Here is a 15,105-nt window from a genome sequence, read left to right on the forward strand (position 1 = left end):
TCCTAGTCAATATGGATCCTAGACTGAGCCTAGATCCATATTAACATTAGTCCAACGGAGTGGGTCGAGTCCTATCAATCCGAAAAAGACCCAAAAATAGAGGCCGGTCAATTTAGAAAAATACATTTTTTGAACCAACTGATATCTGACTTCGATAAAACAGATCTAACTACGGTCTTAGATCAATTTCGCTTCTAAATTTTGCCTGAATTTAACCTAAATTTTGCTTGAATTTAAAGGTTAAAAACAAATAAATTCACATATTTTTCTTAACATATTTAGATCTTGTAAGTGGGCTCTGGACCATGTCCAGACCTAGGTTGACGTCATCTCATATTTAAGATATTTTTCACAATTTTGTCATTAAATATAAATATTTAATTTAAAATTTTATTTTTGTGCTTAAAAATTATGAAAAAATTAGGAGATATTAGAGTGTGATCCACCATCTAAGAAGAAAGTGAAAGATTTGTGGCCTAGGCAGGCTGGTAGCAAGGGATCATAGCTGTTAGATACCTAGCAAACTGGTTCATTTATCATTCTTTATGGTTTAAAACTCTTGTGAGTCCAAATATATTTGTTGGTATCCACCTGTAATTTGCTTGTTAGCTTTATGGATTCAGTGTTTTTCCAGATCGTCTTCTACAGCTCTTTAGGGAAAAAATTGTTGTCTATGGGAATTTAACCAAAGTCTGGTATCAATATGAAAAACTGTCCCTCATAAAATTTAGGATCTAAAAGGAGGTCCATAGCCATACACTCTGGAATGTAACAGGAGGAGCAACCTGGCTTAACATAGCAGTAGCATGATCTCATCTGCTCTTCCCACCAGACTCATTAACTCTTCAAAACTCATGCCAGGGATGCTCTACTAGCTAGTTATCCCGTGGACTGTTTGCCTGTTTCTTTATCTTGAATACCCATCATTAATGTAGTTTCAGTAGGCCAATGGTCCCTTGCATTTATGGAGAACTCGTGGTTTCAGCAAATTTTGGAGCTATAATGACTACTTGGGTTATTCTATATTATGTGGCTGCAAATAGAAGTGTTATTCCTTTATTCAAATACTCTTAAGATCTGATTTGCCTTTAAAGTTCTTGTTTACAGACTAGCTAAGGGGCTGTTCCTATGAATGATTGAAGCAGAAAGTTCCTATGATTTTCTAGTTCTTTAGTCAAAATGATTTATGCATTGATGGATATGGGACTATTACGTTTGAAAAGTTTCTTCTTCAAGTTTTAAGTGCACATTTGGGGAAGCATGCTGCTGCAGATGGGTGTACCAACAACTTTCTAACTTTACCATATCTCCTTTCATTATCAATCTGTAGACTGCTTTCATAACATTTAAAAAAGAAGCCTTTTTTTTTCAATGCTATTCTCAAGCAGTCTTCAATCATGACATTCACTGCCATCTGAGAGTCCATGACTGTGCAGATCAACTGTTGTGGTTGTTTTATTTGGAATAGCTTTATGGCCGTGAGTTGAAGTTTTGTATTTATTTTCATTCTTCTGCATGAGTAGAGCTTTTGATTTTATTATTATGATAGCTTTCACATGATTTTGTTACATTACTTAAAATCCATTCTGTACATTTGTTTTTTACCTATAGCATTTCAGATTCAAAATTCTGCTATTTTCTCTTGGTTCTACAGAACTTAAAATCCTCTATCTTTTACTTGGTTTAAATAAGATAGTGTCAAAATTCTGTTAGTTAAAACCTACCAAAAAAATGTTCTTGCTTTTCAGACAGTATGTCTTGTTTATGCCACTCTAATATTATGATTTATGAGGCATCTTCTTTAATATCAAAATTACTTGCTTTCTTCCTGCTTGTCATCTTTCATTCTTTCTGCAGGTGTATACCCAGTTCGGCCTCCAGTACCTGCAGTTGGTGGATATGAAGGAGTTGGGGAGGTATTTGCTTTGGGTTCTGCAGTGAGGGACCTTTCTCCTGGTGATTGGGTGATACCTTCTCCTCCTTCTTCTGGTAATCTTAATAATAGAACTGCCTTATCTCTGCTGTTCCACTTTCAATCTTTTGTCTCTCACCCTTTTGGTATTTTTTGTCATGCTGGTTCTCCTATGATGTTAATTTGGTTTTCATTGGACATTTTGTGCTGCAAAAACTCTCTTTCTTTTTTGCTTCTGGTTTATCTTATATATGACACAATATGTGATGCTTAGGAACATGGCAGACTTATGTTGTCAAAGCGGAGAATGCATGGCACAAAGTTAGAAAGGATATTCCTATGGAATATGCTGCCACAGTAACTGTAAATCCTCTGACTGCTCTGCGCATGTTGGAGGATTTTGTTGACCTGAAATCTGGTATTTTCCGTCTATCTTAATAAGTATTCTACATTGTATTCGCTGGTTTTCTCATCAGTTTGCGTCTGCAGTATAAGTTCCTTTGACTGGATGCATGTGTGGATATGTTCAGGAGATGCTATTGTGCAAAATGGTGCAACAAGTATTGTGGGCCAATGTATTATTCAGCTGGCACGAATTAGAGGAATCCATAGTATTAATATTATCAGAGACAGGTAAACCCTTATTTCATGTAGCTTCTTCTGCGGTCTTCTTGGCTGATATTATTAAACAATGGCTCTGTTAACCTGAAATAAATTTCTGTTTGAGCTTTGTATTTGTGTTGATCTTTAATCTTAATCCAAGCTCATTAGTGTTAAGAAATAGACCCAGGGATGTATTTGTCATTAGTTGTTTGTTTGTAAAACCTCTTGTACTCAAGGGTATCTTTGTACTTTGAGTAAGATATAAATACATAACATAGGGCGTGAACAGGGATTCACAATTCCTTTTGCTGCTCACGACTTTTCCTTTCTCCTCTTTCTTTCTCTCTAACCTATATTGCAGGCCAAAGTATTTCAGGGCATGATTTCTCACATGGTATCTGAGCAGGGCGAGGATAAGACCCTCTCAGATCAGAGTTGCGGATTGAATATTGCTTCTTCCAGATTTTTCTTCTCTATTCTCTCAAAACCCTTGTTTCTCAAAAGCAGTCTTTCTTTCTTCCCTTCTTAAATCAACCCATCGTTCTTCCTTCTCAAACCCTTGTTTCTCAAAAGCAGTTTTTCTTTCTTCGCTACTTAAATCAACCCATAGTTTCTTCCATCTTTGCATCAGCGTTGGGTAGGAGATCAGATTAACGTCTGTCCAGATTTGATTCCTATCTCTGTCAAAAAAAATATATATAATGTCAGTTCAGATCTGATTTTTATCCTTGTTTAAAAAACATCAGAATGTTTCCTTTATTATCATTCTTCTTATCGTGTTATATTGCTTTCATTATTCAAGTCTAGATCTGACGTGATTTTTATAACACATCAGATCTGCAAAACAAAAGAAAGGGAATATATATTCTTGTTGCATATTGTTAGGTCTGATTATTTCATTCAGATTCTCATGCTGTCAGCTTTCTGTATAATCTGCAGCCCCAAAAAAGGGCATAATTATTTTTGTTAAAAAGTGTATATATATAGTTATACATATGATATATATGTAATATATATATAATATGTATATTTATATATTTTTCCTTTCCTTTTATTTTTTTTTCTCTTTTAGTTTGTCTAGTTTATTTTGAACTAGACTCTACCATTGAAGCTAGTCCAACAACTACAAATAGAGCCTTTGGACCAGCTCCAACGACTCTATTTGAGCCTCTTCAAGGTCCATTTCTTCCTCCTCTCATGTATATAAAGAAGGGTGATTCCCCTCTCATTGTATCAATGCTTTTTAAGCATTTTATGTGAATTAAATAAAGATTATTATTTTACTCTTGAGCCTTCTTATTTGTGCCCTTTTGTGGGTTGTGGTTAATGTGTCTTTAATAAACACTTGTGAGCATTTGTGCTTTTGTTGAAGGTCTCCATTTCATTACATGGTATCAGAGCTAGCAAGCTCTTAGATCTTGGAAAGTTGTTGTCTCAACTCAACTTCCGTGCCATTGAAGCAAGAAGTTGTCTCTTATCCTTTCTAGTGATTTAAGTATTCTTGTGTTTACATAGTTGAAGGAAAAGAGATCGTGGAATCATGATTGTGCTCTTGTTCTTTATCCTTTTTTCATTTTTTTCTTCTTCCCTCTTCTTTTTTTCTCTCTCTCATCTTCTTTCTCTCTATGGATGACAATGATAAAGTCAACATCATGGCCATGAAACTAAATGATACCAGTTAATCTAATGTGAGCTTCAATTATGAAACACCATATTTGGGAAAAGGGGTTGTGGGGGTTAGTAGATTGTTCCGATTCGGTACCAAAACTAATGTCACAAAAATAGAAAATAAGAAAGAGGTACCTCTCACGGAAGGAGCGAAGACTAAGACATTAGCCACATATGAGAAAAAATGAAAATAATGGAGGATGAAACATGCCAAGATCATGTCTTGGCTAGTTAATAGCGTAGATATTAAAAAATGCTATAGTCTTGCAAAGTTTGAGCATGCCAACAAGGCTTGAGAATATCTTAAAAATATGTATTTCCTTAAAGATATTGCGCATGTGTGCAATCTACACGATGAGGTGCGAACTATGATCCAAAGTGACAAAAGTATTAGAGAATACTATAATTGTAATATCGTGTCTTTCCATACTTCTTGATGTAGCTGGGTTTGTAAAACCGACATTTAGACATACTTACCAACACTGAAAATGAGTCGGCTGTACAATAAAGTGGAGCTGATTTTCTGTTATAATGAGTAGCAGCATGATTTTATTTCCAGCACTAATTATATAGTAAAACTATTATTGGATTGTGTATATACCTACCATCGAGAACTGTATATATACATGTGCAGAAAATCTATGAATGTTAAAAACAATTTCTGAAAATGACCATGTATGCAAACTACCACCAAACTGTGTTCATATATGTGCAGAAAACTTATGACTGTTAAACACTTATGACCGTTAAACACGATTTCTAGAAATAATTATGTTTGCAAAATTGTTATCAAACTGCATCTATATATATGTGCAGAAAAACCAATGACAGATAAAAGAACAATGGTTCCGAAATAACTAAGTTTTTAATAACCGTATACATGCATGTTATACCTCTGCATAACTATACATCAAACATGTATTCATGATACATATGATTTAGTTGTTTTCGGTGGGTTGTTATAGGGCAGAACAATGTTGCACATTTATGTGTAACATTGTCCGCTGTCCACTGCCTTTGGTTGCATGTTTCTGCATGAGACACAGGGGGCATCATAGCTATGGCTCGGTAGTTATGTTTTGTATCTCGATCATGTCCGAATTGACAAAAGTGTTTATTTGTTATGTATATGCATGCAATTGAATATCATGTTGGCATAGATGTGCATATCATGAACACGTGAATTCTGAAGTTATTTTGATGTTGCATTAATATGATCACGTGCATATTTTGATGTTATGCATGAAATGAATCATGAAAGCAAAAATGCATGTTGTAAGCAAGTGTTCATATGCATATACAATTTGTTTTATATGTATATTCTTTTTTGTGTGTGAATGAATGTGCATTATAAACATGTTTCAATAGTTGTGTGTGTGCATGTTCACTGAGAATTTTGCTTAAGATGCATCAGTGGTCAAATGTGAACCACTATAGGCCATGTGGGTCTGGAGCATGTGTAGCTCCAAGATCAGTGTTATGCATTTCAAAATTTACTTTTGAAATTGTTGGCTTTCTAAATTAATTGCATTGTTAATTTGTAATGGGCCAAGGTCCCGTGTTGTGTTTTGCATGTTGATTTGCAAAATGATTCTTTTGGAAAGAACTTTACTTTTATTAAAAATATAAAAGATACAAACAGTGCAACTAATATTTTTCTTCCTGGATCTCCCTTTCGCAGTGTGAGAATCTTGGATGGCGGTTTTGGGAAAACCGTGAGGTTACTAAAACTCCGTGTGTGTAACGCTCCAAAATTTCAAACTTGTTAACTTTTTAATAATACTTAGAAAACCTTTCATTTTTTAGAGTTTTTATCAGCGGAATGATTTTTTTGAAAAGCAAAACAAGTTGACAACTTTGGGCACGTTACCATAAAAATCCATCATCATTAAAACATTTTAACAAGAGAATTAGTGAGCCAAAAATTTATTATGAAAACTATTCGTGGTACAAAAGTTAAGGTTTCCTCTTATACAAATTCCAACAAGTAACCATGACTCAAAACTGCGAGCAGGAGGGTGAAACCTCGGGCCATCTCGCATCACACCATTATCGTCAGGTAAACCGCCTAATCGTCACCTGCTCCCATAAAATGGGTCAATTTCACGAAAAATTGGTAAGTACACAATCTAGACAATAGGGAACCAAAATTAAAGCAAAACATATTATGCTAGCATGATAAACAATTTTAAAACAGTGATTTAAGCTACACTAGTATGAGCTATAAACAGTTCATCCATCTTAGATGCACATTAATCAATATTGTGATTAATTGGTGGGGTGTCGGTTGCGTGGTTTGGATTCGGGTTGAATCCAATTGGATCCAACTTTGATCCAATTGGATCTAACCTTGATCCAAACCTCCATCTCTTTCTTAAAAATGGGCGATTTAGGAGAGGTTGTTCAAGGGATTAGGTCCCAACTCAATCTATGTATATATATTAATTAGGTATTTTAATTCGGATCCAACTCAATCCTATATATATATATATATATATATAATTGCATGGAGTGTGGTTTGGATTTGGATAGAAATCCAAATCCATTTCCAAAATTTAGGTCTAGGTTATATGCATTGAATTTAGATTGGATTGGATCCATATTCGGATTCTAATTTCCAATCCAATGCAACGGTGTTTGAGTTCTGAGTTGGTTTGGGTCGGAATGGACCCAAAATCCTTATTCTCTTATATGACATCCATCTTGGGTCTTGTTTGGATCTCGGATCCAAAAATAAGCATTCATGTATATACACATATATGATAAGGTTTTCACATATTTTGAGAATTGATTTATCTTTTTTGGATCCAATTCTAGACCCGAAGTGTTCATAAATTTGGATCTCTTTCGGATCTAACTTGTTTTGAGATTGGATCCATCTAATAAATCCAATCCTAAGCCTTAAGCCTTAGAGTAATCTGGATCTTGTTCGAGACCCAACTCAAAATAATTTTAAACTCGGACCGGGTCCATTGAATTGATCTGAGTCCTTGTTATGATGTTTCATAAATTCGGATCATATACTGGATTCAAATATAATTTAATTAGGAGATTCAGTGGATACTACGTATGTCAAATGTATGACTTGAACTGGGTTTCATGGGTGTCGATCCTCGTGGATCTCCCATCGAAATCTAGATTCAAAAGTGTCTAAAAAGCTTGTATAAGTTAAATAACTTGATAAACGTTCAAAAGTTCTTCGATTAATAACTATTGATGATTTTTTCATAAAAATACTGAGAATAATCCCTTATTATTTCTTAAATATCCAAAAAATTCACGGACATTACACAGAGTCGTTGGGAGCATCCCAATGATCATACTCATGACTCTTGGGAGCTCCCCAAGGTCCATTACTTGTATAAATAGGGACTGTTGCCCCCTTCTTGTTGAGAAACTATGTTTTGATGATACATGATAAATATGATATGCTTTCATGATGCATATATATGATACATGATAAATACATGATATGCTTTCATGAGATATGATAAATATGATATGCTTTCATATGTGAAACTGAATATGTTATATTATGACTGGATATGATGTGTTATGTATTTAACAAGTATTTGATGCAAGGTTATTTCACTTAAGAAGAGTGAAGACAACTTGATCAAGTGCAACTATTTGATGCAATCATACTACTTTGAAGAAAAAGCTTGATGGGCCATACATTCATAAAGATTATCCAAGAAGATCGGCTACCTCAAGATGAAGATTTTTTTCTTATTTAGAGTCATATGTAACAGAACCTTCAGAAGCATGCATATTTCATATTAGACTATATGCTTTGAAATCATACAAGCCATTTATTTACAAAAAGTTAAGCTTTCATAAAAGGATACGTTATGTATATTGTAGCATTTCAAAAACACCTTTTTGAAACAAATCACTGTACTTCCTACAAGCATTTATGAAAAAGGCATTTTGACAAGATATAATAGCTCATGATTTCAAAAGCATTAATTGTACTTTCTCACAAGCATTTATGAAAAAGACATTTTGACAAGATATAATAGCTCATGATTTTAAAAGCATTAATTGTACCTTCTAACATGCATTTATGAAAAAGACAACTTGAAAAGATATAAAAGCTAATGATTTCAAATATGAAAGAAAAAGACAAAATGAATTAATTCATAATACACAAACATTTACGTAAGAAATTTTGGTTCATAATACATAAGCATTTATGTAAGAAAAGACAAATTGTGAAAAGATGTATTGGTTCATAATACATAAGCATTTATGAAGAAAAGACAAAATGTGAAAAGATGTATTGGTTCATAATACATAAGCATTTATGTAAGAAAAGACAAAATATGAAAAGATGTATTGGTTCATAATACATAATCATTTATGTAAGAAAAGACAAAATACATTAGTTCATAATACACAAATATTTACGTAAGAAATTTTGGTTCATAATACATAAACATTTATGTAAGAAAAAACAAATTATGAAAAGATAATACACAAACATTTATTTGAGAAATGACTATTTGTAATATAAGTATTACTCAAGCATTTAGTGTACTTCACAACCATTCATCTTGAATTGACAATTTGAGAAAACAAATATTATTTTATATACAAGATAATTGTATTTGAAAAAGACTTTATTTATTTTAAAATTCACATTCAAGAATGTCGACTTACTTAAAGTCATCATTCTTTCTGTAAGCATTAAAAGCCACCTCAAAAGCATTTGAGAAATGACTATTTATTCAATAATAAAATCCCCACTTAAGAATGTCGACTTACTTAAAGTCATCATTCTTTCTGTAGACATTAAATAACACCTCATAAAGCATTTTGAGATATGACTATTTACAAAATAAAGGACTCAAAGCATTTATTGTACTTACACCCATTTAAGTAAAGAAGTGACGATTTCTAAATAAAATACTAAAGTACTACAAATCATTAATTTGAATAAAGACAAAACTACATGATTGTTTATAATCCAACGTTCAATATACTATAAGTCATTTATTATGAGAAATAGACTTTTTACATAAAATATATCATACCTAAAATATTACGACTAGTGTACCCCAAATACTACTTTTATGGAAAGAAGACTTTTTCTAAAATCCATAAAGATGTTTTTTTTTTAAATGACTTGACATCTCACATCCCAAAAAGACTATCATTTCAAAAAGGCAACGACTATTTTTCTAAGGCTATATAAACACAATCAAATTACTTATTTCATAAGGACATGTGAGCTTACAAAAAGAAAAATTCTTATTCAATATTTGAAAAAGAGAGCCGAGAAAAAGAAAGAGAAAAAGTCAAAAATAACTCTTTGATAAAGAGTATTGTCTGAGTGAAAAGAACAGAACATTCTGAGAATCTTTCATTCGTGCATTCATATCATTCTGAAGGTTCTATAGGAAGTATTGTATCTTTCTGTTATTCACTGTATTCCTTCTCTGTTGAGAGAAGTAGACCTCTGGGAAAGAGGGTGTTTCCCTTCTTTGTTGAGAGAAGTAGACCTCTGAGGAAGAGGGTGTTTCCCTTCTCTGTTGAGAGAAGTAGACCTCTGAGGAAGAGGGTGTTTCCCTTCTCTGTTGAGAGAAGTAGACCTCTGAGGAAGAGAGTGTTGTATTATTTATCCGGTAACTCAGATGTTATAGTGGAAGACTCAAGTGTTTTACTTGGGGACTGGATGTAGGTCAGTAACTCGGCCGAACCAGTATAAATCCTGTGTTTATTGTGTTGTGCCTTATTGCCTTATTTTTTATTTTATCGATCTGCATCGTATTTCACTATTCACCCCCCCTCTAGTGGAATTTCACTTCTTGTATTTAATGTTTTTCTTAAGCATTTCTATTCAACAAAGATAATAGTTTTACATTCTTGTGTTTATGTTTTAAACTCTTTGAAGTCTTTATATGCACTTTGTGCTTGTATAGTTGTTTAGTGCCTTTTGTATTGTCCTTTCTTGGACTTGTGTATGTGCTTGTGCACTTTGTTTTTGTAATTTTGCATACTTCATTACAATTAATGTGATATTTATGCATTTTTATATTTTCAACATGTTCTTATATTTTTATATATTTGATGTATTTTAAAATATACTGAGTTTTTCTGATGAAAAATAGTTTTTTTTTTAATTTATTCCGAGAGAAAATCCCCGATAGCAAAATCAGTGACTATGCATAGTATTTTTTTTAAATGTTGCAGATGGTAATCTGCGACAGAGTGTTTTCCCTTTTTCCTTTTATGCTAGCAGAGAATGATTATAAATGAGAAAGATGGAGGAGCATGACAGTGAAGATAGCTGCTTTAGTACCTTGCCTCACAATAATGTAGGATTAAACCTTGTGACCAACCTTATCTACTTAATGCATTAATAAGGTATGTTTTGTGTCCTCATTGATAGCAAATGGTTTAAGCGACATGAGTCTAGATAGATCCATATTATCAAAGTGACTGACACAAGATCATTGAATGCATCTCTGTTTCAGAAAAAAAGATTATTGGATGCATCTACTTTCTTTGTGAACATAAATCTTGTGCCAATGTGCATATCTTCAAGCACTTTTTTGTGACTTGTAATCATATCTATTAATGCCCGCATACGCTTCTTTCTCTTGCCATATTAACCACTTCCAACTTTGTCTTATTGGATGCTTTAGGCTTGGTTCTGATGAAGTGAAAAAGAAACTCAAAGAACTTGGTGCAAGTGAGGTGTACACTGAAAGCCAGTTGGAAGTGAAGAATGTCAAGGATTTCCTGGTAGCATTATTAACTGAAATATAGTGATTAACAACTATCATAGAACAGATCATGTAAAACCTACCTTTCATGCCCCTGGGCATTGGGGCCTCTGGCTTTTATTTTTTCTTGTAATCTTTTCCTTGGTTAAAAAATATTTCTCATTGCTGAAGCATGTTTTTATGTTTCTTTAAAACATTTAGGGTGATCTGCCTGAACCTGTCCTAGGTTTCAATTGTGTTGGTGGAAATGCTGCCACTTTAGTCCTCAAATTCATAAGGTGAAAAACACTTTCATAGTTTTTAAATATGAAATCTGCTGTGGTTTCAAATTAGTAATTGTTTTCAGTAAGTTAATGCAATTATAAATATCTGCAGGCGTGGAGGGACTATGGTGACTTATGGTGGCATGTCAAAGAAACCGATCACAGTGTCCACTTCATCTTTCATTTTCAAGGTGAACTTTTAAGTATTTCTTCCCTCCATTTTCTTTTGTCAACTCATAGTTTCCTAGTTGATTTGTATAGCATTACTAAACTTATTTTACTTTCTATACAAGGTGTCATGTCCTTATTGTGGTGAGACATAAACGGTTAAGTTCCCTACTACAGTAAGTTTATCTGTCCATTAATAAGAGAGGTTAGTGAATCACTGTTTATTAGCGGAAAACAGTAGTTGATTTGTCACCCGATGAGTATCCTCATGACCCAAAAAGTGGTTTATTGAGCCCCATACATCATTTTAATATGGTGATACTTCAGTTGATAATTGGATCCTGGTTCTGTGCGAACATACTGACAATTTACTGTTTCATTTTCCATTCTATATGTCCGTTCAGTGACCATCCCCTATTTGGTATCATTTTTCATTATTTCAGTGTCCATCCCCTTTTTGGTACCAGTTTTCATGATTCAAATGTGCAAGAGGACATGTTCCCATAGGGTTGCCACAGGGCCTCCACCTATCTCCCATTTTTTGCCGTGTTCAACTTATTGCCAAGTAATCCTTGTGTCCATTTACTAGTATGCAATCTCCCTTGGTTCACTTTTCACACTACGACACTTATCAATGTGATCTCATTTGCTGTCATGTCACCCAAAGACAGTTCCCCTCTTCCCACTTTTCAATCTGTTCTTGGAAAATTGATTTTGTTTTCCATTCATTGAAATCTTAGTGTCCTTGTTGATTTCAAGGTGATATTCTCTGGGAACTGCCTCGTCTACCAGCACCTGGCCTCTCAGTCTTCCATATATTCAGGGTGTTTTGAAAATAAACTAAAAGGCATGTCATCAGGAACTGGATATAAACCAGCTGTTTGCTACTAATTTTCTGCTATCTTGTAGTCTTCCCAAGTTTCACAGTCTTACCTTTTTTGGTATCGCTATCTATTTTTACGGTTTCCAAAGGCTCAAAACCTTTTGCTTACATAACTGCAACTTTCAGCAACCCTATCCTTTTCTGGATAGATGATCATTTGTCCACAATGTTGCAATCTTCCTGTTTTCTGAACTCTTTGTGTCACCTAAATTGTACTTGTAGACAATATGTTGATTCTGTACTATATGTTGATCTTAGAATGTGGGCTCCTTTCCACACAGTTTGTTGAGAAATTAGTTTCCAGGAGTGAGATCATCTGAGTGGCAGGAGAAAGACTATCTTTGGTTTCATTTAGCACAAAGTCTCAACATGCTATTTTTGCTTCTTGTGATGTGAGCATCAAGTCTTACCGATTCAATTAAGGCGAGCACTCTTCAATATACACACATATTGATGATAGCTCTATCACAAAGTTCTGCCAATTTTTCCAGTTATTGCACTACTTTCACTAGGATCTTCAAACATTGAGATCTTTTAAAGATTTTGGAAACATTGACTAAATTCTATTTAGCATGTATTGCATGACGTATTTATGTTATCATCACGATTTTCCTTTGATATTCCTAAGATTCTGCTAATTTTTTAAAATAAAGAAAATTTCCAAACTTCTTGTTGAAAAATATTCCTATTGTTTGCTTGAACCAGTGTTGTAAATATCGTACCATATCGTAACGTATATCACTACTTTTGGGCAAAACCATACGATACACACCCATATCTTGATACGAGTGTGTATCGTACCAGTATCAGGTGTATAATACGATACACCTCCTGTATCTTACCATGTCGTATGATACAGTACGATATATAGTGTTTTTTTGTAACGTATTTCATAACCTTGGTTACTTTGTTTATGTGTGGCATTGTTCTTGTGAGATATGCATGCAGTATTATCGATGATTCTATATTAGTTGATGTTTGATGATGTCTTATGTAGCTCATAGAGACATAAATGCGATTTTATGGTTGTATTTGTGCAATTTATCATTGTTTCATGTGTAATGATTTTTTTAGATTTTTTGCTATTTTTTTCTGATTTTTCTTGATTTTTTAGATTTTTTTTATTGAAAATTTATGATACATTTACGATACGATACAATATTAATTTGGGCCCGACTGATACGGGTTACGATACGGTACTTACAACCTTGGCTTGAACATTACAATTTCAAATATCTGTGTTAGTTTGTGGGCTATATTAGTCTTTGTTAAAATGTATTGTATAAGATTATAGATATAGATATAGTTATTTTTTGTTATGTAATTTGGGTATTTGATCAGGGGTATTTTGGTTATTTTGTATATGTAATAGGGTGCTCTCCATTAGGGACAGTTTTTTTTGTCTTTTTTATATTTTTATTTTCAACTTTGTTTAAGGACTCTATGGTTATTATGACCATAGTCATTGGGACTCTCTAACGGTCATAAATATGACCGTTGGGTAGCTCCCAACGACTATATTGGGAGCTCTTCAATGTCTCTTGTGTATAAAAGGGGTTGTTGACCCCTTCTTTAGGTATGATTGTTCTAAGCATTTTGAAATAATAGTTTTTATTTTATATTTGTGTCTTGCTCTTTTTTGTGAGGTTTATGTGTTAGCCCTTAGTGGCTCTTTTGTATTTGTGGATGTGCACATTTGTAGCCCTTTTGTGGCATTGTGTATGTGCGATTGTTATTTCATTACATGGTATCAGATCTAGAAGCTCTTGAAAGCTTATGATTTTGAAAAGAGGAACGACTATATTGGGAGCTCCTCAATGCCTCTTCTTGTGTATAAAAGGAGTTGTTGGCCCCTTCTTTAGGTATGATTGTTCTAAGCATTTTGAAATAATAGTTTTTATTTTATATTTGTGCTCTTGCTCTCTTTTGTGAGGTTTATGTGTTAGCCCTTAGTGGCTCTTTTGTATTTGTGGATGTGCACATTTGTAGCCCTTTTGTGGCATTGTGTATGTGCAATTGTTATTTCGTTACATGGTATCAGATCTAGAAGCTCTTGAAAGCTTATGAATTTGAAAGAGGATGTGTAAAGAAGCTTATGGTGGATCTACATCAACTTGGGACTTCTCCTCTCCTTGTCTCTCTATATCTTTTTATTGTTTTCCTCTCTTTCTCTTCTTTGTTTCCGCTATAGTTGATAAAGAAATTATAACCGTTGTTCCCATCAAATTTGATGGAAAAAACTACAATATGTAGAGGCTGCGGCAGTGAAAAGAATCCTCATGAGTAAATATATGTGGCAATTTGTTGATGGTTCCGCATTGGAACCACAACCAATTCTCACAAAAATGGTTGTTGGAGCCGATGGTGAATCTAAGGAGGAGAGCCTTAAGGGAGTTAAAAGAGAAAAAGATATGCTTGAATACAAAAAGCCTATAAGGAGTGAGAAGTGGGTCATGCCAAGGTTCTTTCCTTTTTTATGAGTAGTATACATAGGGAGCCTGTTAAAATAGGTTACATATATGTATATATACAATCTTGTAATTTGTATTGCCCTTCAAGGGAATTTTGGTCTTTTCACTCATGTAATAGTATTTTTGACTAGGAACAATTTTTCTTTTTTTTTTTATTTCTTTTATTTAAAAGAACATGGGCTCTATGGTCAAAGGACTATAGAGTCATTGGGAGCTTCTCAATAGAGCCCAAAGCTCTCCTTTGTGTATAAATAGGGATTGAGCCCCTCTCTTGCTCTCAATGCTTTTCTTAAGCATTTCTATTCAACAAAGATAATATTTTTTACTTTTGAGTTTATGTTGTAGTCCTTTTGAAGTCTTTGTATTTACTTTTGTACTTGTGTTGTACCTTAGTGTATTTTCCTTT

General features: G+C 33.6%; 1 protein-coding gene across 1 annotated transcript in view; it reads left to right on the top strand.

The window, feature by feature from the left end:
• The window catches only part of LOC149821294 (Polyketide synthase, enoylreductase family protein), a 66,159-nt gene that overhangs the window by 32,649 nt on the left and 18,405 nt on the right, over positions 1–15,105 (top strand). The window contains exons 3-8 of the mRNA XM_089982759.1: positions 1,858–1,989; positions 2,187–2,330; positions 2,443–2,545; positions 10,834–10,933; positions 11,116–11,192; positions 11,290–11,368. Of these exons, the coding sequence (XP_089838885.1) occupies positions 1,858–1,989; positions 2,187–2,330; positions 2,443–2,545; positions 10,834–10,933; positions 11,116–11,192; positions 11,290–11,368 (635 nt within the window). The remainder of the gene's footprint in view (positions 1–1,857; positions 1,990–2,186; positions 2,331–2,442; positions 2,546–10,833; positions 10,934–11,115; positions 11,193–11,289; positions 11,369–15,105) is intronic.

Source organism: Nuphar pumila, chromosome 12, assembly GCF_984573655.1.
Source record: "Nuphar pumila chromosome 12, dmNupPumi1.hap1.1, whole genome shotgun sequence".
NCBI lineage: Eukaryota > Viridiplantae > Streptophyta > Magnoliopsida > Nymphaeales > Nymphaeaceae > Nuphar > Nuphar pumila.